The sequence below is a fragment of the Dryas octopetala genome, chromosome 6 (assembly GCF_963921425.1).
Source record: "Dryas octopetala chromosome 6, drDryOcto1.1, whole genome shotgun sequence".
Lineage (NCBI taxonomy): Eukaryota > Viridiplantae > Streptophyta > Magnoliopsida > Rosales > Rosaceae > Dryas > Dryas octopetala.
In genome coordinates, this window is record NC_141371.1 from 9,944,135 (window position 1) to 9,970,441 (window position 26,307).

General features: G+C 36.2%; 2 protein-coding genes across 5 annotated transcripts; one reads left to right on the top strand and one right to left on the bottom strand.

Moving 5' to 3' along the window:
* Positions 1 to 989: 989 nt before the first annotated feature.
* CRTISO (carotenoid isomerase) lies at positions 990 to 8,539 on the top strand. 2 transcript variants are annotated; one of them, XM_086248968.1, is made up of 13 exons: positions 990 to 1,845; positions 3,131 to 3,337; positions 3,455 to 3,554; positions 4,220 to 4,302; positions 4,439 to 4,495; positions 4,571 to 4,723; positions 4,842 to 4,920; positions 5,045 to 5,193; positions 5,306 to 5,440; positions 5,584 to 5,697; positions 6,930 to 7,040; positions 7,138 to 7,246; positions 7,996 to 8,539. In XM_086248968.1, exons 1-13 carry the CDS (start codon positions 1,105 to 1,107, stop codon positions 8,067 to 8,069), a joined length of 2,112 nt encoding a protein of 703 aa, XP_086105094.1. In that variant the 5' UTR covers positions 990 to 1,104; the 3' UTR covers positions 8,070 to 8,539. The 2 variants fall into 2 exon arrangements, with proteins under 2 accessions (XP_086105094.1, XP_086105093.1); XM_086248967.1 differs by having other exon boundaries at positions 4,439 to 4,723.
* A 56-nt stretch (positions 8,540 to 8,595) lies between these two features.
* On the bottom strand, positions 8,596 to 16,736 carry ABCG22 (ABC-2 type transporter family protein). 3 transcript variants are annotated; one of them, XM_086248964.1, is made up of 11 exons: positions 16,641 to 16,736; positions 15,544 to 15,936; positions 13,337 to 13,407; positions 12,436 to 12,671; positions 11,998 to 12,153; positions 11,643 to 11,826; positions 11,048 to 11,356; positions 10,619 to 10,906; positions 9,604 to 9,888; positions 9,413 to 9,520; positions 8,596 to 9,136 (listed from the first exon to the last, which is right to left on the bottom strand). In XM_086248964.1, the coding sequence occupies exons 2-11, from the start codon at positions 15,932 to 15,934 to the stop codon at positions 8,915 to 8,917; spliced, it is 2,250 nt and encodes a 749-aa protein (XP_086105090.1). In that variant the 5' UTR covers positions 15,935 to 15,936; positions 16,641 to 16,736; the 3' UTR covers positions 8,596 to 8,914. The 3 variants fall into 3 exon arrangements, with proteins under 3 accessions (XP_086105090.1, XP_086105092.1, XP_086105091.1); XM_086248966.1 differs by lacking the exon at positions 16,641 to 16,736 and adding an exon at positions 13,102 to 13,163 and having other exon boundaries at positions 15,544 to 15,611; XM_086248965.1 differs by lacking the exon at positions 16,641 to 16,736 and adding an exon at positions 13,021 to 13,163 and having other exon boundaries at positions 15,544 to 15,611.
* Positions 16,737 to 26,307: the final 9,571 nt, after the last annotated feature.

The window sequence follows — 26,307 nt, forward strand, 5'->3', positions numbered from 1 at the left end:
TAGACTTCCGTTGGGTCTTCAATTCTTCTTGACTAATCTTCCTCGCATCATCTTATCTAGAAACATAAATCAACAAAAGTTTTTCCTTAATTTCCGTTATTCTCAAACCTTCAACTTTTCAGTTTTCACTGACCATGTAAGACACCAGGATGTATATAGAAATGCGTTGTGTTTGTTAAATTTACAATATCCATACTCACAAAATGAAGGTATTTATAAATTATAATACCCATACTTACAAATGAGGGTATTTACCCCAAAAAAAAAAAAAAAACCTTAAACAATGAGAGTAATGAGGAATAGGGGCTTGCCATGCATACCCATTTGCTAAATGCACCCTTATTCAAAATTTATATTTTCTCTCAACTTATAAAAAATAATATAAATCACCCCATCAGTCAACTCTACCACCTTCATCGATCGGTAATCCTTTCTATTTTTCTTTCTATATGAATTTATTTTCTCTTTTTTTTGTATGACGCGCATTAAAATAAAATAATCTTGTAAAGAAAAGGGGAGAGAGAGAAGAAAGAGAATGGAGTCTCTAGCCGACGTGAGAGAGGAGGGAGGGAGGGAGGGACGGAGGGAGGTAGCCGACGTGAGAGGGGAGGAAGGGAGGGGGGGATAGTGGGGTGGGCAGTGGGTGAGTAAGGGTTCAAAATTTTCTTTTTTAGTTTTTTTTAAATTTAAGTGAGTACCAAAATGGAAGTTTGGACAAAATTTTTGGGGTTAATATTAATAGAAATCCCCTTAAATTAGGAATATTTGTGGTGTGTTTAAGGGACAAAAAAGAGCATTACCCTCCAAATTTCTAACGGCCAACTAAACTCAAAATAAACTCCCCCACCCATTCACTCAGCCAGACCTTGTGTCTCATCCTCATTTACCAAAAATAAAATAAAATAAAAACTTTTTTTTTTTTTTTGTCTTTTTGTCTCATCTTCTTGAGGAATCCTGAAGTGGAATCACAACCCACTCAGTCACTCACTATTGAATTGAATTGCAGTTTACAAAACCAGTCATAAAATAAACCCCATCACCACCTCTCTCACCCACCAAAGCTTTACTACCAAATCAAAAATTTATTTTTCTCACTCACTTTCCATGCCTGAACTGGGCTACACTTCTCCACCTGCCATGCACATTTCTCAGTTTCTGAGTCACAGCTGTAGCACCCAACTGGGTACTTCAAGACCCACAGCTCAGAAGCACAGCCTTCAGCTTCTTGTTGGTCAGGGCTGTGGTTACAACCTCTGTGACTTGAAATTGGGGTCTCAGAATTCTCAGTTGTTTGGTCATGTTTGTAGTGTGCAGTTGGGTAAAATCAGACCCAGAAGTCAAAAACATAGAATTCTCTCTCATGGGCATGCTAGAACCTCGTTTCTCAATGACTCCAAGCTCAGTGGATTGCGTTTAGGATTTTACAATGCCATAGAGTTGGACACTTTGAGACCCAAAGCTTCAGGAAGCAAGTTGATTCAAGGGAGTCATTTGGATGGTTCAAATTCCAGTAGATACAGACATGGTAGTGTGCAATTGGGGTTGTGTGAGGTGAATTTGAGGAATTCGAAGTTCGTGGTGAGGTCAAATTCGTCATTGACTGTAGATAAAGTGGTGGAGAGAGAGGGAGGTGCTGGAGGAGTAGGTAGGGAGGAGTACTATGATGCCATTGTTATAGGGTCAGGAATTGGAGGGTTGGTTGCAGCCACACAGTTGGCTGTGAAGGGTGCCAAGGTTTTGGTTTTAGAGAAGTATGTGATTCCTGGTGGGAGCTCAGGGTATTATGAGAGGGATGGTTATACTTTTGATGTTGGGTCTTCTGTGATGTTCGGTTTCAGTGATAAGGTCAGTTTTGTAAACTGTCTAAAGTTTTGATTTTGCTTTATATACATTGTGCTTTACTTGTTAGCTATATGAGTTTGAGTTGAAACTGATGGAAGAGAACTTGATGATTCCATAAATTGTAATGTTAATATGATTTTGTATGGTGATGTTCAGGAAACTGGGAAATTGGAAAGAAGTTGAACCATGATTATTATAAATCAAGTCAAAACTAGTCTATAAAGGTGGAAATGCTTTGTTCTGCCAATATAAAGCAAGTAAAAACGAAGTTGAGCCTTGGTTTTTACAATTATTTTTCAAGAAAAAATAACTTAAAAGCAAGTCTAACCTTGCCCATTAAATTTTTTTTTTTTTTTTCTGAGAAATAAAAACATTGCAAGAACAGGTAGAAAGGATTTGGCAGTCTGGACCTGTCTTTATTGTTATTTGAATTTCACAGTTTGTCAAAGTTTTATAGCTATAGAATGCAATGTACTGTTATAGGTGGCTCTTTCTGGATTTATTGAAGAGCTATTTTGCGCTATGATTTTGACTTTCTGGATTTATTGAAGAGCTATTTTGCGCTATGATTTTGACTTTCTGGTTAAAGATGTTCAATACCTGTGGTGGAATCAATTGTGTAGAATTTCATGGAAGGTTAAAAGAAAAAAAGGACTGGCATGGGATCCTATCATCCTACAAATATGATATTGTGGATTGGTTGCCTGGAATGTGATGAATCCATGGAAACTAATTGGAGTTTGGAGTTGAAGCCATGAAGAGTATTATATCCTGATAGAAATCATATGCATAAGAATGTAGCTGCAGACATTCTTACACATATTCCTCATACGCTACTTTATGGACATACAGCACTGTGAATTAACAAGTGACATAAGGGTCCTTGACTGAAGGGGAAAAAGGAGATTTCTCCAAGGGCAGAGGCATGCCTGAATGTGTGAAAGAAGTCAATCAACCGAGACCATTTAAACTTACAGCAAGTGCAGTGTGCAAATGTGTAAATAATATTTTAGTCTCATGCATATTTAATTGAGCTTAAGTCACATGCATTTGCATATTCTGATATAATTTTAGATTTTTCTTCTTTGGTAATGACATTGGGTTCTTATCTTTCTAATACATGTTCCATTTCGTTGGCATATTCATTGAAGAGCTCTTAATTGTCGTAAACTGCAGAATTTATCATGGTTTCATGAGGCCTACATTTTGTCAGCTTTGTTATTTCACTTCATTTATAATTACTGCAATGGTAATCTTCATAGACATTTTACTCCTCAAATTTGGGCAGGGCAATCTAAATTTGATAACCCAAGCATTGGCAGCAGTGGGTTGTGAGATGCAGGTGATACCTGATCCGACTACTGTCCATTACCATCTACCCGATAATCTTTCTGTTCGAGTGCACAGAGAATACAGTGAATTTATTTCAGAACTGACTGGTAAATTTCCCCATGAAAAGAAAGGGATCCTCAAATTCTTTGGAGAATGTTGGAAGGTCTGTTCCTTTTTTTTTTTTAATTCATATTCTTGCAAGTTGAGTGGCAGTTCATTTAGGTTTTCCCTGTACTTGTAATTCAAAACTTACATTAATATATTCTGCACAAATGGGTAGGTTTTCAATGCCTTGAACTCATTGGAACTGAAGTCACTCGAGGAGCCAATCTACCTTTTTGGACAGTTTTTTCAGAAGCCTCTCGAATGCTTGACACTTGGTAAGTTATTAGTATTACTTTACATTTTTAACTGCATAGCTATGAATTTGCATTCCTTAATAGAGACATCATGCAAGATATAATTCAGCCTTCGGTTTATTTTTATAGCTTTACCTGGGAAATCTTTTGGGTAATAATATATGCTGTTGAGAGTACAAAAATCCCACATTAGGTATTTGAAGCCTTGAATTACAATATCTAAAATCCTAGGCCTCTCTGACCATTGCCAATTGGTTTTGGGTTGGATGCTCTAACTATAACATATGCAATTTATAATGTCCGTATGATTAAATCATTGGTTAAAGTAGTTGAAACAGGGAAAGGATGCATCCCAAATTCTTGCAGTGCTTGCAGTTATCTAATGAGATCTATTGATGTTCAAAAGACATTTCACCACAACTTACAAAGCTTTATCTCCGCAAGGTGGGGATGCAGAATTAGTTGATTGCAATACTGTTGTCACACATAAAATGACAATTTTTTCACCTTCTAATTTTGAGATATCAGTCCTAAATAGAATCTCGTGCAGTCACTTGAACAGATGAAAAATGATAATCTTCTTGGACTCGGGATTCTTCAAAGTGAGGATCATTGCACTTTTGGTCCCTACCAATAATATGGTATTTGTGTTTGCAAATGCTTACATGATGTGTTATCCCCTGCAGCCTATTATTTGCCTCAAAATGCTGGGGATATAGCTCGTAAGTACATTAAGGATCCACAGCTGTTGTCTTTCATAGATGCGGAGGTGGGATGAAGTTGCTTGATCCTTGGGAAATATCTTATTTATAATTTTATATCACTTATTATCTAAAAGGCCTTGGTGGTCCACAAATGGTCTTTCCCTCATTCTAATGAGAATTGTTATACCTTTTTATCTCCAGTGTTTTATTGTGAGTACAGTCAAAGCTTTGCAGACACCAATGATCAATGCGAGCATGGTAAGCTTTCCAAGTAGCTTTTTGGGTCCTATGTTGTGTATTTTTCTCTTGTTTCCTTATACATGTTTTCAACAGGTCATGTGTGACAGGCATTATGGTGGAATTAACTACCCTATTGGTGGTGTTGGCGGAATTGCAAAATCCTTAGCAAAAGGTCTGGTAGACCAGGGAAGTGAGATACTTTACAAAGCCAATGTTACTGACATCATTGTTGATCAGGGCAGAGCTGTGAGTTCAAATTTAGTCTTGGATAACTGATGCTAAGATATCAATACTTTCTCCGGTTATATAGTGTTTGTATTTGTCAAAAGATGATTTTGTTCATGTTATTTTAGTCTGCATGTAGGTAGGAGTAAGGCTTTCAGACAGGAGGGAATTCTTTGCCAAAACTATAATCTCAAATGCTACTAGATGGAATACCTTTGGTTAGTGTTGCCAGGAGTTCAAACATTTATAGGGCTTATGGATTATCGTTATTTGCGTCTGTTTGTTGTGCTGTTTTATTTAGTTCTTTTAGTGAAAATCTAATTACTGTCAACTTTATTTTAGAAAAACTGTTAAAAGGAGAAGACCTTCCAAAAGAAGAGGCAAATTTTCAGAAAGTTTATGTTAAGGCCCCATCTTTTCTTTCCATTCACATGGGGGTGAAAGCTGAGGTTCTGCCACCAGATACGGATTGTCACCATTTTGTGCTTGAGGTACTTACGTTTTTCTTTTTCAGTAACATCATTTGCTTGGAAGGTTTTTTGGGAATTGAAATAGATAACTTGTAACTCATCTGTTCCTCGTCTTCCCTCTTGTTTTCTTCAGGATGATTGGACAAGGTTGGAGGAGCCGTATGGAAGTATATTTTTAAGCATTCCAACTGTTCTTGATTCATCATTGGCTCCAGAAGGGTGCCATATTCTTCACATATTTACAACCTCTTCCATTGAGGACTGGGAGGTAACTTTATGCTGTCAAAGTTAAAATGAACGGTTGACCTTGATTCCTCACCCCACCCTTTTCCCTAACCCCTCCTAGACCCTAGTACCAATGTTTGTGAAATTTGAATTACTGATGAGGTGGTGTGGTGATTTATGTACTAGGGACTCTCTCGAAAGGACTATGAGGCAAAGAAGGAGCTTGTGGCAGATGAAATCATTAGCAGATTAGAGAAGAAACTATTTCCAGGGCTTAAATCATCCATCGTTTTTAGGGAGGTAATGCTGTACCCTTGCACTACTAAACAGTGTTGGAGCAGTTGAGATGTATGAACTAGGATGTATATATATATGTGTGTGTGTGTGAGAGAGAGTGAGTGAGAGAGAGAGAGAGAGAATAAGAAAAAGGGGTCTGGAATGCTGTCTGCGGTGTCTCTGCCCCTTATCGGAATGCTGATGTCAGCACAATGCCCTGCTGACATCAATGAATTCTGGTCTGGAGCATATGTGGTGTTGTTGTTCTTCCATAGAACCCAAAAAGAAATAAAATTGGCTTACAATGCTCTGATATCAAGTTGAAATATATGAAGTAGGGTAGGAATATAGAAAAGGAGACAACAGAAAAGCAGTTAATGGGTTTGACTGTTTGAGAGGCTTAACCTCCTGAGTATTACTTATACACTCATTAAATCTGTGAAAAATTAAAATAGTTCCCTCCAACAGTAAACATCGATAATAAAGTAAGGAAAGAACCTATATCTCTAACATGAGCAACTATAGTGATGTCAATTTAACATTGAACTTCAGTTGCTGCAGAAATGTTGTATGTGCGTAAAACTTTGTCACAACATCTTAAATCTATCAATTGGGTGAAGCCATTCAAGGTTCATCTTTTGTTAACATTTATGTGTGGTATATTTAATTCCTCAAAATTGTACAAAGATTTATGCAGCTCTGAAACCGTGGCATAATTAGCATCAGGTCCTAAATGAAGAATAGGTGTCAACATTTTAGAGTTTTTCTAGTGAGGGCCCCGAACAGATATTGTTCCCATCTTTTGACTCCTCTTCTCTTTCATCCCCTCTCCTTTACTTTTCTAAGTGGATTGGTAGGTAGGTGGTTATTGTAGAGCATATTGCAAGATCTTATGAACCCAACTCTTTGAAATGGTGAAAATGGATTCACATACCTGGTTGTGGGAGGCAGCAAGCCATCATAAATCTTATGTTCACAACCTATGAACAAGAATTTAAAATGGTGGGACGGATTCTTTGGTATTGGAACTTTGATGAGTTAAATTTCCTGTATGAGAGTGATAATAACGTGTTTATCTTCAACTTCACAAATGTTCCTCCTGAGGCATTTGCTTTTTAGGCCCTCTGCTGTTTATGAGCTTACTGAAGCTGATTTTATTCGCTTCTATTGATGAATGCTCTAGTATGCTTAGGATTCCAAAACTTTTAGTTTTCAAAATTTGATATGTCCATTAAAAGTCTTTTCAATTATGGCAGGTGGGAACACCAAAGACACACAGGCGGTACCTGGCTCGTGACAAGGGTACTTATGGACCAATACCACGCAGAAATCCTAAGGGCTTATTGGGAATGCCATTTAATACAACAGTAAGTTCATTTATAATCTCAAATCGATGGTTCACTAGTTGTAGTTTTTGAGCATAGTGAACTAACTGGGCCATCCATGCGATGATGAAAAATGCAGGCCATAGATGGTCTTTACTGTGTTGGTGATAGTTGCTTTCCAGGACAAGGAGTTATAGCTGTATCCTTCTCAGGAGTAATGTGTGCTCATCGAGTAGCTGCTGATATAGGTATTCTAGAGGCTTATTTCAATGTGAAATCATATGGAATTTTCTATTGGTCTTCTACTAAAGCTTAACTAGTTGCGAGTTCACACTATGAGTTCATATGGAAAATAATTTTATTGATTTTGAGTTAACACGACGAGACAATACTAGAATTGAGGTCGGTACCAGGACGGATTGACCTTGGCAACTTTTTGGGCTGCTTTGTGATGAACACCCTTGTAAATGATGACTTCTCTCAACTTTTGACATAAGTTACAACTAATAGCTGAATGTCTTGATATTAACTAATTGATAACTTCTTTTATCCTTTTAATTAATGGGTGAGGTTATTTAGACCCCTTATTTGTGCCTTCTTTCTTTGTAAATTTTCTAATCCGATTTCACCCTTGAAAAAAACAGCTGAAACCAATTTTTTTCTTTTAGAAATAACTTTCCCTCTTCCCTTCCCTCCCATATACCCACTGCCTCCCTCTCCCCTCCATGGAACAGAGGTGCCACGGGATCCTCTGCTCTGGTCATGGTAGCCGGATTTTTTATTTTTTATAAATGAAGTCTTGTCTGCATTAGCAATCATATAAAAATATTGATTAGGGTGAATTTTAATTTCATTAAGAAAAAATAATTTATGGGGCTTAAAGAGAAAATAAGGGGGTTCTTATAGAACCACCCATTATTAATCTTTTGTTGAGAACTCTTTAGAGCTTTCATTTTGACGTATTTATTTATTTTCCTTATTTTTATTTCTTTGACAGGGCTTGAGAAGAAGTCCCCAATATTGGATATTGCCCTCCTTCGGCTACTTGGATGGTTAAGGACATTAGCATGAAATGTCATGCAGGAAAATACGAAATGCTGCTTGATAATTTGGCTACAGAAGCATTATATTGCTTGCTAAGCAGCAATGATAGACAGCAGGTTGCGGCATGTTGATAGGATAAAATAAGATGGAGTGTGACCATTTGGCTGGAAAAGCATATATCTTACTTGGAAGTAGCATTGTTATACAGCAGGTTGAGGAAGGTTGCTCTCCATATTTAGTTTTACGGAGCCATGTAGGAATTTCATGGCACGAGCCATTTTATCAACTTTGGCTCAGTTGAATTGCCTTAGATGAAGTTTATACATAAGCTGTAGAGAAACTGTAGAGTGGTCTCCATGCTGTTTGATGTACTGTGTTTTCCTGATAAATTGAGTAGCCGGCTGTAGTTTATTTGTATTTTCTTCTGTCTTTAAAAATGTAACTATTAACTGCTATTCAGTAAATCAATCTATGGAAATTTTGCCTTCATTTTGCATCCATCTAGTGATGAATTTGAAAAAGTTCATTCATGAAATAAGTAGAATCATACGAGTATTGGTCAATTAAAATTAACACATAAAATACAGTTTTTTTATCTGAATTCCACTTGTTACCTCGAGTTCAAAGTTTCCAAAAACAACGCTGAAACTTCTCCATATAGTGAATGGCCTACACGGCTACACGCCAGCTAACAATCTATTTGACTTTTCACCTGCTAAATGCAATAAAGTCTGCAAAATCTGGAGAATGCAGAAGTTCCGTATCAGTGATCCTCAGTTAATTCGAAACTCTTCCTTCAAAAGAAAGCTTGTAAAGAAGAAAATGGAACATGTTATGTCCTGATCTAGGCTTCCTTGAAGACTTGATCACATTTAGGCTCCAGCTTGAAGCTTCATTCTCCGCAAAGATAGGTATGCCAAGAGCCGGTATCCAAAAACCATGGCTACAAGGGCAGCAACTCCTGTTAAACCACAGTCTGTTTGCAACCCGTTAATGGCAGGTGTGATGTGTTCGTACTGCACCTTGAGAAGAAGCCTGTATGTATGGTAGTTGAAAGACATATAGCGGATCCAAGATATGAACACTGGAACTTTCTGCAACATTGTAGACAATGTGTTGTGTTAGATAGATGTATCTGCCATCCTAGCAAGTATATTTCTAGTGAGAATGCCAAACTAACCCTTCCTTTCACTGATAAAAACCATATTTACTATATATCTTCTTTTAACTCCAGTCAAAGCATATTATGTTATAATATCTCTAGCTACTGATCCATACAAATTGGTTTCTTTATACGGCCATGAATGAAATCTTTTAGGAAATAAAGTTGTAGACAAATCTAAAATTTCAAGACAGACTTGCTTGCTTACTTTCACAAAGAACCCGCCAGCCAACATGAATGTCATCACAGTTACTGAAGCCAGAGTTGTGGCCCTCTTTAAGTCCATCAATGTAGCTCCAATGGCTAGCCCAAGTCCCTGTTTTGTGTTCATCCTTAATTAGATAAGTATGGTATCTTTTACTCGGTGTTTTCTCAACCAGTAGCAGAAAAGAGACATACCTGTGCTGCCACAATGCAGAGGAAAACTATAAGCATGCTTAGGAAAAAGGTTTCAGCACTCAGCCTTAAGCCTGCCATGAAGTATACCACAACAAGGAACAGTACTGGTAGCAATAGATCAAGTGGGAGGTCACTTGTAGTCCTAGCAACAAAATATGCACTTAGTCTATACATGTCAGCTGCTCTTTCCTTAGTCAGCATGGCTCTTTCTTGAGGAAATGTGAAGATTGCTGTGAAGACAGGAAAAAATCCCCAGAAGACAGCAATGAAGAAAAGCAGCCCTGCCTGCAATTTAGGGTAAGTTCAAAGGTTATAAGCTCATTGTATATTTCATAAATGCATGCATTCAAGTTATGCTTGCATGGTTTTGACCTTTCTTGATTAAGTTAATTTGACCATCTTAGAACCCTATTCCCATTTGTTAAATTTTATGTTGGGGCTTATAACGCCAGTGATGGGGCATTTACCCCACATACACGACGAGAGTTTGACTCTTTCCTCTCCCTCCCTAGATCTTAGACCTCTTTTGAACCCAAAAAAAGATAATAATAACAGATCTTGAAACCCTTCTGCCCACCATGATATTTGTAACCCTCATCTTCTTCCAACTGTTCTTTATAGGACAACATAAGATTCAATTTAGGTAAGACAATAAGAAGAGAATAGATTCGTTTGTGATAGCATAGGTGAGGAATAATTAGGATCTGGATGAATGCCTCAAACTTACAAGGTGAAGGGCAAAAAATGAAAAGCCATTTATTAATGCGGTGAGGTTTATTGATAGATGCCTTAGCTATGGCACAGTGGGAAGAAACGGAGTGGACCAAAGTGTAGAAGAACTACAGAAGTGGCCAATTGTTGTGATGTATAGAAGTAAGCTATTTGTTTCTTTTCTATCTTTTTCATTTGTTATGATGGAGTATTCCAAGTGGTGGTTCTTTTGGTGGAAAGTTGAGGGTTTGAATATCAAAGAGGGTCAGTTAACTTATATTGCTTTGAGAAGACAATGATTTACCTGATCTTCCAGGCCTTTGGGATTGTTGCTATCTGACTGCCACCAGAGCAAACCCAAGATAATTGCAGTGGAGAGGACTTGAGTGATTCTCAACCAGCTGAAGTAGTCATGCTTCCTTTCCTTAATTCCTCTACAGAATAGGATACGAAATTGTTCCCACCAGCTTGCTCCCCATTCTCGTTTTGAAAAAGACACCTTCAACTTCAGTTCATCGTCAAGGGGAAGAGGAACCATAAGCTTCTTCTTCTCCTCGTCTGCAACTCGTGTCTCATAGGCCTCCACAAGATACTGCTTTCAAAAAGAAACATCAGATAAGTACTTTTGGTGTTGCTGTCTGAAATCTCATGTGGCAATTGCACATAGGATAATTTAGTTGCAATTATGTGAGTGCCTATGTCTTAGAAATATAAAAAATCAATCAGAATGTACCTCATGCACAACTGCTGGAGATGGCTTTCCATTTCTTGTATCCGCTTCTGAATATCCCATTTGCACTTTATCCTCTAGTTCTGACGGTACAGAAACATCATTTATGTTTCCGTTTGCAAGGTCTAGCAAGAACTCTGCTGGGTTCATGGCAATAAGAGGGGAACATCCTATGGATGAGAAATAAGCCATTGCTTCTGATGCTTTTCCAAAGTAGAGTAAGCTTCCCTTCCCAAGAAGGATCAACTTGTCAAATTTGTGGAAGAGTCTACTTGATGGCTGGTGGATTGTTGTCACCACTGTTTTGCCAGCCTGCCATACAAAGCAAGTTATGTTTTGCATTATGTTCATTACTATTTTTCTTGTTTCAAGTAGCTGCTTCTGAAAAATAATATTTATAATGTTGAAGTTTTACTTTTATAAATTAAAAACTGTGGTATTTTAAAAGAATTTGGGTACTTGATGTTGGAGAGACTAAAAGCACCTCGGTATTTTCCAACATAGAAGTTAATTGTGATACAGAATCTGTTGGTCAATCCCAGGTAGTAGAAATAAGGTGTAATGAGGAGTGGCTCCAGGAATGCCGATTCTAACATACCTCTGCTATGTCTTGTAACATCTGAACGATTCTCAGTGCAGTTGTAGAATCCAAGCCAGAGGTTGGTTCGTCGAGAAACAGAAGGGAAGGGTTAATTATGATCTCATTGCCAATGCAAACTCTCTTCCTCTCTCCACCTGATATCCCGCGGACAAAGGAGCCACCAATCATAGTGTCTTGGCACCTGTACATATCAAGGATTGTTGCTGATTAGCTTTTGAATCCACCAAGACAATCAATTGTTTCTAATATGATCTTCATCATATATGTATCTATCCCTCAGGTAGTAGTCCCTTGATAACAATGCTTATAGGCATTCCAAAATACAATGGTAACAGGTAGAAGGAGAATTTACCTCTCTAAGCCTAGCTCATAAATGACATCTATTGCTCGTTTTTCCTTCTGCTCTTTTGTCAATGTCTTTGGCAGCCGTAGGAGGGCTGCATATGTTAATGTTTCTTTCACTGTAAGGTGAGGAAATAGAACATCGTCCTGAGTCACAAATCCTATCCTGCCATATGTCTCATGTCATTTGTTGCACATATGCACTTCACATGTATGAATATTATTCTACTTATCTTTGAGGTAGCAAAATTAGGTGGACAGTGTTCTGAAGGAGAAAGAAACCATGAATCGCACATAAATCAAGCAGGTTTTGATGGAAAATCATTTTGGTTGCCTAAATACAAACCAAAGCCTTGATCCTTATTCTTCCTGTCCACCTAGTTTCTGTTGCTCCTCCATTTTGTCTACTTATTACAGTGACGAAACTTAGTTTTAGATTCATATATACCTGCTTTTAAGGAACTTGGAATATGTCTGGTCATTATAAGTCATTGAACCACTGACATTGCCTTGGGCTACCCTGCCTCCAAGCAGACTGAGGAGGGTGGTCTTTCCACTTCCTGATGGTCCCATCAGAGCCAAAACTTCTCCAGGGGTCACCGAACCGGTAATCCCATTCAAGATATCCTTCTCTTCGTTTGTCCTCATTCCTTTGAGAACGACCTTGTATGCCACATCTGTGAACTGAAAAACCAGAAGAAGAGTTAGCCTTATTTACTAGGATTGCTAACTAGTTACTTGTAATAAATTCTAACTTATTGCATTGTAGAAAGAGTACAGTTACTTTTCAGGCAGATATATCAGACTGCCCATACCCTTCTTTCCTTTGATGCTTTTGGTGTTTCTTTTTATTTTATTGTTTGAGCCTTTACTCAGGCTAATCTGTGGCTCAGAAAACAAAAATGAAGTACATGGATTCCTAGCCTGAATGCAGGTTTTCTAAACTAGTTTTGTAAGTGTGTAAACTCATGGTTCCTTTTGGTTCTAGGACCTTAACAGCAGTTTACATTATGATATGAATATTATGTAGCACCTTAATTTTGGATGGAAATAAGGGCAAGTCTTGTACATACAAGTCATATAGAATGAAACTCTGTACAAGACTGAACCTGACCATGCTATTGCTAGCCATGTTCTATGGATCGCCTTGATGTCTAGATCATTCTCCATCCTTGCCTGTCCAAATAGATAGCAAGTATCACATCAATTCGTGCACTACGAGTGGAACACAGGTTGGAATTACACCGGTAGATGCAGTTGCATTATGGTTTGGGAAGGGAGAAGAAAAAGCATACATGGCATGGCAATTTATAACTTGTGTCAAGTACTTGTAATTAAAGGGGAAAAACCTTGAGATAAATCGGCAGGGTGGGTTCTGTTTGAAATTTCGGCTTCTGGGTGCCAGCTTCAAGATCTTCAGCTGCAATATGCAATGAATGAAGGCTCGTGGTTATTGTTATTTTACTATTAGCAGGTTAAAAGTAGAGTAAAACACAGTGCTCATGCCTAGCAATAATCATGGTTTAGATGATTTTATGAGTAGTAAGATTTTCGGATGCTTGAATGCATATCTTATATGCACTGCAAAATTTGAGTAAACCTCATATTTCTTTAAGAAGCTCAGAACTCTTATTGAGTCTTTTCCATAATTCCATGGATGTTGTTTATGATCAGCATCAATTTTCAACTGGATACACATAATAACTTTGTCATTAATTCACTTGGGTCTATGTTTTCTTCTCCCTTTTCTGTTACTTGTACTTCAAAATATTAAAGAGGCTTCAAATTTCCAGATGATCTTTTGATGTGATAGACCAACTAGCATGGAAAAGATGAAATGTAAAAGCAGAAAGTATTATGAATCCTCATTTTTTGCTCACACACAACTCACAAACTCCAGACTGGTACACTCGAATGACCCAAGTCACCCAAACAAATATGTATAGAAGTTCTTTTCTCTAAAATCTAGCATGTTATCTTGTCAAACTGTGATTATTATTTCAGTTTGTGGTACTAGTCAATCTCCCAAATTCATGGGTATTTCATTTTGTTCTTAATTTTTTAATCCTGTTGGAACAAAAGTCTTATTTAGGTAGACTGTGGTCTGGTATTCATAAAAATATAATTTTCAAAGATGATTTCATTTCACCTAATATTTGGGACCCAGATAAGACTAGTCTGTTCTTCTGGTATCAGTTTAAAATATTAGTCAAAACATGCATACTGTGAGATTAAGAGTGATGTGAAGCAACACAGAATAAGTTAGTGATGACCACACCATATATTACTGTTATTACACCATCACCATCCATTCTTAACCTTTAACAAAGAGAAAAAAAAGGCCAGACATAGAAAAAGAGAACCAAAACAATAGTGTACACATGGCAATGGTAGGTGGATATTAAACATGCCACACCAGTACTCTACTGTTGGGATAATGGGATGGTCCCCAGTCAATTACTTTAAAAAACATTTTTTTTAAATCATTTATTTATTTTTTCTTTTCTGCTTAATATTCCTTAACATTTTTAATTTGTTAGAATATCAGATTAATTTTTTGGTTTAATGAATTTTGGATTAATATTGTTTCTTTTCCTTTTCAAACTTCTTAATCAATGGGTGGAAAGGGGCAAAATGTTTTCCCCTTTTTTCGGAGGAGTGGGGTCCAATTCTCACCAGATTCACATTTCCAAGTCATTGTAAAGCACTGTTCACTTTTTTAAAGTCATAAACTGGCAGTTCTTTGTTTTTATATTGAGCGGATTCAATCAAAAAGTTGGCAAATTGTCATTGGATTTTTCCTCTCTAGCTATTGAGTGGATTCAATCAACACCCACACCCCAATCATTTACTCAAAAGCTCACTCTTCCCCTTTTACTTGCAAAAGGTGCCTTTCAAAGATCACCATGACCCAAAAACCCTTGTGTTTCTCTACCCTAAACTCTAGGCTATAGCCTATAGGAATATGGTGATATTCCTCTCGAGGGTAATAAAATCACCTAGCAAAGCAAGCTCAAGTACTGATGCTATTATATTAAAGCATTTGCAACTCAAAACTTTAGAAACTGACCCAAAGGCCAAAACCCATGTTTCATTTATCATTTTTTATATTATTCAAGTCATATATATTATAAATTTATTCAAAACCCAAATAAATTGAAAGTGTCATAAATTATTTTATAAGTTACTCTTTGGATTGGGACTCACATGATGGGAAACAAAGCTAATTGTGGGAGTGGAGATCGAGTAACATGCATATCAGTATATCACCAAAACAAAAACAAAAAGAACAAATACAAAAGCAAAAACATGTGCATGCATATGCACACCCACATACTCAATAGTAAAATAATTAAAATGCACAATTCGACCTGCCCTGTCTTTTTAGCTCTTGCAGTGGCATAATTTTCTTCAACATATAGTTAATTTTTAAAAGCAGAAAAAAAGCTTATAGTTAATTTTCCTATGCATATGCGTGAAGAGCATGCACTAATTACTTAATAATAAGCACTTTGCATGAAATTAAGCTATTAAGGTACAAATTATATGTACTTACGGAAATCCTCGTCGTCGCTAAAAGGCTTTGAGTTGGCGATTTCATCAGCGGGCACAGTGAAGCCGGTGAAGGAGAATGAGAATCCCAAGCTGGCGCTGGAGGCTCGGCTCAAAGCCGCGCCGCTGCTGACTTCATGGTCCAGCTCCAGCTTCATTTGGGCGCTCCTAGACTTCCTAATGTGTGTGTTTTTGCCGGTACTCCCACTGCCACGTCCCGGTGACGCTGCCATCATGCGCCGGCTGGACTTCCTCGAGAGCATTCCGCCACCCTCTGCGGCAGCTGCTGCCGCAGAGGGTTCGCTTGGCGGAGACTTAAAGGCGGCCCCCGCCGTCTCCACCACCAGTTGATCAGACTTGGTTCTTGCCAACCGGGATGAATTTGGCTTCTCCATTACTTCAATTCACAAAATCATGCAAAATTAAAGTTAGTTAAGTTCATGTGCATGCATGTGATAATTGACCAAAAAAGAGAGATATGATATGGTTTAGCCAATGAGTCTTGTAATAAAATTATGACAAGGTTTGAAATTAATGGTATATGGCCGGTTCTAATATGGTAAATTGAAGCACCCTTATTTCACAATATGAGTGTACCATTCATTTTGTTGATGCCTTTTCGATGAGGTAGGTATATCCTAACCATTAGGTTGTATGGTGTAAAGTTGCAAAGGAATCTACACCACAAATGGGAACTTTAAGGTAGGAGCATTAATATATTGTCTTGTTAGAAATTTAGAGTACAGAAAATAGTTTTGGGAGTTTTTCTCTCTAAAGAAATGGAGAAAAAAATTAAGGAAAAGGGATATTGGGGGTGGTTCCTAGGTAGAAACTCATTCTTCTACAATGTCCTTAATATATATATATATATATATGAACAAATCAAAGATTAGTAGAAGATCAAAATGGTTGGCCAAAATCATAATACACTTCATGAGAAAAGTTGCAAGAGGAAGATAATGAAATATCCACGATCATTAAATTAAAGTAATCAAATGGTGGAAAAGATAGGAATAAATGAAATCAAAAGTCCAAGACATTATGGTTAATGAAGGATTAAAGGGTTGGAAAAAGATGATGAAATTATCCAAATATCCATACCTTATTCTTAATTATATGCATGAAAAGCAATGGGCAGAGTAGAAGAAGACTAGAGGGAGAGAGAGCTACTTTTGGTGTTTGGAGTTTGGAGGGTACAATGCGTGATCTCAACTTGTGGGTGCTTCCCCACTCCTTATAAAGAGCAAGAATGCAATCAAGAGGGGAAGTGAATTACCAAAATACCCCTACACTTGCCCATAATTTACTAAAAACACATGTACTTCCATAATTGTGATAATAACTTGACTCAAACATATACACATATAAGATATGTGAGATACTATAATTAATGAATGAATGGAGCAATATCAATCATACTCATAAGTACCCATGCATGCACGATTGTCGTACACGTGTTTGGAGGATTTGGTGTTGCTGTTTTGAATGGAATTTGTTGGTTTTGTTCTCTCTATGGAATTGAATTGAATAGATGATGATGATGATCAAGTAACGAGTGAGTTGCTAGCTAGCTATGAATCAAAATTAAGCAATTAACTTTTGACATTAATGATGCTTAACCTCATTTGGATGGATGATGTGCCGCCTAATCAAGTAGCCCCAATGCGACAGATGCATGCCATGAATTTTGTTTGCTAAATTAGTGTCGGGGCTACATGTCTCTAATATTATGAGGTCATGCTTTGGTCTCATCACATTACCCTTTTAAGAGGGAACCAAAGTTTTTGTTGTTTTCCTCCATAACGGTCCATGTTTTTCTTCTTCTTGGAATTTTGATTAATTTCAGAACGTACATTGTCTCATAGTCGACCCATCGGTGGCTCTATTGACAATTAATCTTGTATTAATAATATTTGAAAATTTCTTCGTCCCTGACTGCTCTATCCCATTGTTATTACATCATATTTTAATATTTTCATCTTAAAACTTAAGTTATTAAGTAGAAAGATCGACTAAATATTTATGATTTTATTACGTTTTTCAAAGTAATATATCGTGTTTATATGATAAAAAGTAGGGGTGGGAATGGGTCAGTTTTACCGGCCATTACCAGCCAACCGACCTATTATTGGCCAGCCGATAATTCTACCAACACCAAATTGGACCGATAATACCAACCAATCCATCAAAGTTGGTTCAGATGTTGGTTTTGAAATTGATCAAATATTGGTCTAATATTTCCAACTGATCTACTTATATCGATCAGCCTTAATGGCAACCGACTCGCAACTGATCCACAATGGGTAGGTCGGTTATTGGTTATCAGAAATGGCCTCATCGGCTTTGTCAAGTCGAGTCGAGTCAGTTGTTTGGTTGATATGCAACTGATCCGATCCATTCTCACTCCTATTAAGAAGTCGTACGTGTTTAATGGTATTATAGGATTTGAAGGCTAAGGTACTGTTGCGCTAAATCAAAATTTTATAAGATGGTTCTATATATATTAAATCTTAAGCAGTGAAGTTGAGAATAATATCAATATATACAACATAAGGACTAGACTAGCGCCAAATTCATCCACACCTAATCATGTGATTTTACTATTGATAACTGAAATTGATCCTTCTAGCTAGCTAGCTAGCTAGGGATACATTGATCAGCCTTTTCCTGTTTTCTTTTTTCCATCATAATTTCACGTAGTTTTAGACTTTTAGTATGATAATTCTTTTGCGCACTACTTATGCCTTTTCCTTTCTACTCCAAACTACATGCAGCATATTGGAGAGCCATAAAAGGCATGAATATTCTTCTGATCATTTTGTTGGGAAATGTCATTAATTTGTTACATGCAACATGACTCTAGCTATGAGGAAAGAATCATTCATCGCTATGCTATAATCCATATGAGTGGAAGGCAAGAGAAAGAATAATACATTGTACTTGTACGTATCCGTTATATGTAAAATATTCTTTTACTCATGGACTAAAGCTGAAATATATATTCATTCAAAAATCAATTTAATCATTGATCTAGATTCATAATTTAACAAACGAATATTATCGTGTAAATAAAATTCGTCTTTAAAATGGCTGGCCACATGCATCCGTAGAAGTGCCGATTAGTGAGCAGTGTAAATTTTTTTGGATTTGATCACTCAATAATCCATTGTCACTTAAATATTAGACTTTAATTTTGGATTTTGTGCACTTAAAATTCAAAAGTTAAACATAATATCTAAGCTCTAAAAGTCATTTTACACTATGAAATAAAATCGTATCGAAATGAAATAAAAAACGGTGATAAAAAAAATCCTATAAGAATTGGTATCCTTACTGATCGATCGGCACTAAAAATTTAAAAAAGAAAAAATACGATTAACCGCACTTGAGAGTTATTAGATATATATATTCAGAATAAAATGCAAATTAAAAATACTCTATAATGTATATCCAATTAATGCAAAAAAATAAATAAAAAATAAAAGTTATAATTAAGCTAGGTGCAGAGTTCAATTCTCTTTAATGCAACCAAAAAAAAAAAAAAAATGCATACTCTCTTTTCTAAAGCATTTAGAGTCACTACCATAAATCAATACAATATACACAGTGTACCAATTATTGATTGCATAATTTTAGCTAGGAGCAACGTCATAAATGGCATCTTGCCAGCCACCCTTTTTATGCATTTCACACAACCGCCATTTTTTTATGGGAGCTTTAATTATAAATCTAAAATGAGAAATAAATTTAATTCAAATCTCAACCTACCTAAAAATTAAGTAAAAGGCTAAAAGCCCAAAATGTTTGGTCATCGAGAGTGCTCGGCAGATGCATTTGTGCAACCTAACCTGCATCTGAAAGTTGTATTTACAACTTAAAATATTTCATCTACAACTTAAAAATATGCATCTACAACCTAAAAAAGACATCTACAAATTAAAAAGATATATCTACAACTTAAAAACGTGAGCATCTGCATCCACCGACGCCAAGTGCTCGGTCTACCTAGCCTTCGGTACCCTGTCGAGCGCCCAATAGTGTATTTTTTCAACTTTGTGCTTGCATACACGGACATAGAGGTGTCAAACGGGTCGGGCCGGCCCGAGCACGACACGGCACGGCACGATTAAAATAGGCACGGCACGATTAAATGGGCCGGGCTGGGCCGAAGTTTTTAGCCCATCGGGCACGGCACGGCACGAGCACGACACGGGCCAAGCACGGCACGAGCACGGGCACGAAATGGGCCCGAATTAGGCACGACTATTTTAACATTGTTTTTTCTATTTTTAAAGAACTTTTCACAAAAATATTCAATTTTCATGAAAAATAATGTTAATATTTAATTATAAATAAGAAAAAATATCATAAGATTAGTTTTATCACCATAAAAAATAAAAATAAAAATAGGTCCGTGGGCCGGCCCGTTTAAGGCACGGCACGAGCACGAATGGCCCACGGGCCATGGGCCGTGCTGGGCTTAGATCTTAACTATATGGGCCGGCCAGAGCACGGCACGAAAGCACGATGGACTCAACTTAAACGGGTCGGGCCGGGCCGGGCCGGCCCGTTTGACACCTCTACACGGACAGATTGAGCTTGAACTTAATTTTTTAATTAGCTAGGTTTGTAATTAAAAAATTTAAAAAATAAGACTTGAAAGTAATTTATTATTATTTTTATTTGGTAGCTAGCTAGGGATGTGCTAAGCCTCCAGGTGCCATAAAAATGAAAATCTAGAGGTCCATGTGTACCATGGCCAGCCAAAAAAACAAAACCATGCATGCCAATTTAATTATAAACTTATGAATTAATCCCACTACAAATTAAATGGCGACATAAATGAAAAATATTCTCTTTTGGTGGAATTAATATATCCCACATTGCTACACTTCTCTATCTTAAATTTTTCATAAATATTTTTTTAATTAGCAAACTTTCCATAAATATTTTTTTAATTAGTCGATCAAAAGCATTGTTTTCTTTTCTTGGTTGGGGGTGTGTTTGTTGGGGGTGTGTTTGGCCAAATTTGTATTGTATGCAAAATATCTCTTACTCGTTTTCTCATTTAAGTGAAGGAAATATGATAATAATGATAAGTGTGGGTTTATTTATTATGTAAAAGAGGATTCAAATTGAACTTAATTGAAACATTTTTTAATATTGTGAAGAAAAAATCATTAATCTAATAAATAATTAGTAAGTTAAATGTGGATTTAAGTGTTATAGCTCATCTAAAGATGCTAACTATATGGAGGAGAAGCATTTTAGCACCCTACCAATGGAATCATTACTGCCAAGTTGGGCAAGGGATAATGCCTTATCCTGCTAGCCAAACTACAAATTTTGTTCAATTATATATGAAATATAAAATATTTCAACAGTATAATTATAACAATAAATGTGGAAAGAAAAAAAGAAAAAAGTTGATGATGATACAATACCTATAATAGTTTTTGTAAAGATCGAGTGAAGGGTAGAGTGGTAATTTAAGGGTAGAGACTTGTATGAATTATGATGGACCATATAGGGTGATAGGTGCGCAGAAAATTGATGTGTGGACAAAAAGTTGGCCCCAAAAGACATTTTTGGTGGTTCCTGATGATAAGGATTAAGGAGGGTGGACCTGCTGCATGAGGTACTTGTTCCTCCAATTCCATCTCTCTACCAAACCTTGCCTCGTGGCATGTACCCCATGATTAACCGTCCAGTCTGTCCTTGCCTGGTTTTGGCTTAATTGCTTTTTCCCATCTTCAAATTCTTCTCCAGTGTTCATCACATATATACTAATTAAATAACTCACTTATCATAATAATCAATTAAAAATGTATTTTAAAAACGGATAATCTTATTTAACTCAACTATTTTTTAAATATTTTTCTCAACTTATATAATGTTTTATAACTATACAATAGCAGTATTTTTTTAATTTATCAATGCAGTGTGCATATCGATCATAAATATATTATATGGGTTCAAATGTTTTACTAATATATAATATTTTCCTTACCAACTGTATGTGCGTATGCAACAATACCCTAGCTAGTGTTGTATATGTATGCTAGTATTGTTTTTAGTTTAAATGAGCTCCTTATTTTTTAGTATTTTTAGGGTTTATTTGCAAACAACCGAAGGCAGATGAAGAAGAGCATTGAAGGCACTCGATAAAGGCAAGCAACATAAGAAAATGGTTTTTCGCGCATTATATATGCATGTTAGAGTAATGTTATTGTGTTATTGATATATACATTACAAAATGATTTATATTATATGCATCTTAAAAATAATGTTGAGTATCAAATTTATGCGTCATTTTAAATAGTTTTAAAAGTTCTTTTTAACTCTTTAAAATAATAAATCTTAAAACATAATACGGAATATTTAATGGAATTTTCCGATGCCAAAAACAAATAGAAAATGAGATCAAAAAACAACTTCTCTGACTCTCCCTCCCAATCTCAGATGGGCGGTGCCGTCCAAGAGAGGGAAAGTCACGTGACAAAGACGTAACTGCGAGAGACTGATAGGCAGTCAGTCATACTCATAGGTTGAGTCCTAACGGATATATAGCTAGCAATTTTTGGCAGTGCCAATTTATAAACCAGTTATTATTATAATTATTTATTACAAACCAGATTAGCTGTCATTCAGTCGCCACGTGTACGACTAGGAATCGCCCACTGACAGTTCAGTTTGACTTGATGGCTGGTGAGTCACCACCGCAAGTGCCGCGACACGTGGACTCAATCCCCTGCAGCTGCCTTGTGGTGCTGCCACGTACGGCTTGGAGATCACGTATCTGATAGCATTGGGAGCAAATCTTTTTCCTCCTTTTTGGTCCTTTTTGCATGTGCATTGTGCAAGGCAGGTGCGAAGCAGATGATGATGGAGGGGAAGAATTGGGAAATTCAATCCCTCCACACAAGTGACACAACCACACACCAAAAAAGGTTGATTTGAAGGCCCCTTTCGGTATATAAGTTATATAACAAAGCTGGAAAAAAGGAATTGGATAAAAAAGATAAAAAGGGCAAAAAGTAATGATTTTAATTGCTATGTGGCTGTAATGCTACATTAGTGTGCATGTCACGTAGTGTTAAATATTTTGAGTTTAGTGGCCAAAAAAAAATATATATATATTTTGAGTTTGAATTGCTTAAGTTTATACTCAAAAAGCACAATTGATGAAAGTCTAAAACAATATAATTTTAAATATTATAAACGTCATTTATATAAACACAAAAAAGATCAACAAAAGATTTAGACTTGCGCTATGCATGCATCAAAACTATACGAAAATTGAGAAGCCTTTTTTTATTTTGGGTAGGAGGAAAGGGTAGCTATTTATATATGCACCTAAAAGAGTATCAAAAATTGCATTATTTTATTAGAAGTGGAATGCCAGAAACCCTAGTGGGAAGAAAATGGAGGAATGCCAGAAACCCTAGTGGCAAGCAGCATTGGTAATGAGTGAATTAATTGGGGTACTAGTAGTAGTGGGCATGGCACTAGTTTATTGGTTTCTAATTAAAGTGACCCTAGCTAGTAAACTCAAACTCTCAAATTTCAACATGTGTATATATGCATGCACAACTTCCATTGCAAAAGACAGATGAGAAGAAAAGTAAAGATGGCCGGCCTCAAATTGGTTAATTAAGATGACAAAGTTTTGTTGTAATTGAAATCTAAATCTCACTTTTCTTTTAATTTAAAGAAATGAGCATTTGGACTTAGGATTTCTTCCAACATTAAGGAGATCTATTCCTTCCTTGCCCCTCTATATATTTCAAAATCAATTAAGTACCACTTGGAGGGTACAAGTACTATTAGCTACGTACTTCACTACATTAATAGGTGGAGAGAATTTTAAAAATTAATGAAGTACTGAATTAATTACTTGATTATTTGACTTTTGTCGTGATATAATACACAAAACAAAATACACGTACAAGAATCATATGCATGGATTTGATGTGCCATTTGATGAGGGAGCAATCAAGAAAAAGGCTGTATGCATGGGACACCTTCATCCACCAGCCTGTTTCTATCTGTCTTATTTTGGATGAGGAAAGTGAAATAAAAATGAAAATAAAAAGAAGAAACAGAGTGGTCCATATTATGCAAAGATGAAACTGACTGCTGCAGGAAATTAATTAGGGTGTAAAGGGTGGGGAGACTTACAGCTTTTTCTTCCTCTCATCTCCATCCCCTGAAAAAGAGCCTTGAAAGTGAAGTATGAATTAAAAGTTGGTGTGTATGTGTGATACAGTTTTTAGAAATTTCAAAAGCTTGCTAGCTATACATGTCTGGAAAAAGATGGTGTGTGTTAGGTCAAATATCATGTGCTGGGGTCCTTGGGATCATTCATAACTGAAAACAAAAAAACAAACAAAAAAAACTTTTTTGCTTGTAATTCAGAATTATAATTGAATATTTCAATTTGCAATATAAACATGTGTTAATGCTTGGCAAAGAGGATACGATAAGTAATACTAAAAACAAAAACATGCTGATCGATTGCACTTTATGTGATGATGCATGAGTTCATAATTTTTTTCTTGTATGAGAAGATCGAAATTAATTTCCTTGGGCATTTGATGATCTTCTTGTTCAAAATGCCAACATTTTTCAATGGGGGGGTAGGGAACAAATTCTTAAGGTTTGATCTCTCTCATTAGTTATAATTTTAAAGTAAATCTCAGATGCGAACAATTATTGTGCAAAATAGTGAAAATACCAACTTGATACTATTAATCTAATTAGTAATTCCTTTGGAGTGGAACAATTTTAAGGACCTTGGTGTGGATTTTAACAAATTCATCATGAACCAGAAGAGAGTGAGGTAGGTAGCAGATCAACTTCAACAGAACCATATATAATTATATATCATGAATATTGATGAAGCATATATCTTCTTCCATACGCTAGCTTGTGGCCAAAAGCTAGCTAGCCCGGGTCCATATATATTACTTAGACAAATTAGATGGTTCAGTTACTTTCAGTACCTACAGCTCTAGAGGTCCTTTCAATGTCGACTGTGGAGTACTATATACGTTACAGTACGTTTGCAGTACTATTGGCAATTTGGCATAAAAATAAACAAAACCAAAATAAACCAAAGCCAGATTCACTTTTACACACCAACATCTCTACACCCTCATTGGCTAGCTCCTCCTTCTCTTTGATATGACGATACAGAAGAAGTTATAGCATGTAAGGTACAGTCTTCCACTATGACTCAATTTTAGCCATGTGCTAGCATGAGCCTGCTATATTGGATTGTGTTGAAAATCAGAAATGGTTAAGTTGAAAACATCATCTATACAACGTGAGAATCGAAAGATGTGGGCCTTAACATATATATTTGGGACTAAATTACAACTCGTAGTACGTAGGCATTTATGCATACATAACGTGAGCATTGGCATGGATGCATGGAAGACGACAAAGCATGCAGTAATGATGCAAGTTGTAATAGTAAGGACTAAGGACTAAGGACTCGTATCACACACGGTGGCTGCATATATATATAAGAGGAAGCCGACATGAAGCTATTAATGTTCAGAATTGATGGAAACCCCGTCCTTTTCTTTGCCAATTAAAGTTCTACTACGTACGTCGGTTATATTATGAATGTATATATAACATTGCTATATGAAGTAAAGTAATTGCTGTAAGTAATTCTACAAGTAAGAGGACATGAGTCTCTTCTTTTAATTATAGCAATGTCCTCATTTCATTTTAAGAAAGGTAAGAGCGCATTCCAAATTTAAAATTGTATATTTAGCAATTTGATTATTATTAATTATAATCAATTTGGAAATAAGTACGTAGAAGATAAACCTAAAAAAATAAATACCAACAAACTATTGATTTAGTAGTATTTATCTCCGCATGTTCAAGAAGTCCTAAATTTGACTCCCCTCTCCACAAATAAAAAAAAAAATCTAAAAAAATATATAGATGAGTTGATTCATCGGTCTACATTCCAGAAGAATCTCACAATATATATAGTCCTTACTTTTTTTTTAAAACGGGACATCCTTATTATAGAGGACTCTCCTATATGTAACATCTCACATTGTTCATGTGAGCCTTACTATTATGCTATGAATTCCACGTAAACGTTGTGAAAAAAAAGTTATATATAATCAATGCACATAAATTCAACCCTCGGCATTGGAACAGCTTGATGAATAAAATGTATAAATGGATGTCCAATGCCCTCAAAACTGAGAATTTGATTGAATTAAGGACATTACTCACACCAACAAGGATATGCAAACCTTCAGCCTCCTATTAATTAATATTATTGTACAAGAGAGAAGAGACATTTAACTTCTAGCTAGGCTAACTAGGTGTCTTCAGTGACAATTTCTTTAATTAGAATCAAAGTTGTGATATCTGATAAAAGATCAAATGTACAATGAACAATATATAGATTCATTTATAAATTAATAACTTCAGAAAAAATAAATGAATTGCAGTCTAGCTCTTCCAAGTGAATATACTCAAAAAGAAAACTAAATGGTAAAAATACAATATGAAAGCACTAGAAAGAACAGGGCACTAACTCTCTCTCTCTCTCTCTCTCACTCCCTGAAACCTGGCTGATCTCTACAACAGTATGCATCTCTAGCTCTGCTAAGTTATGAAAGACCAAATATTAGTACATGCTGACTATAGACTGTGCTGTTGGATTAGGCATATATAATAGGGATCAGGTACTAATATGCTTGAGGGCTTTGCTGAATCCAATACTCAAATG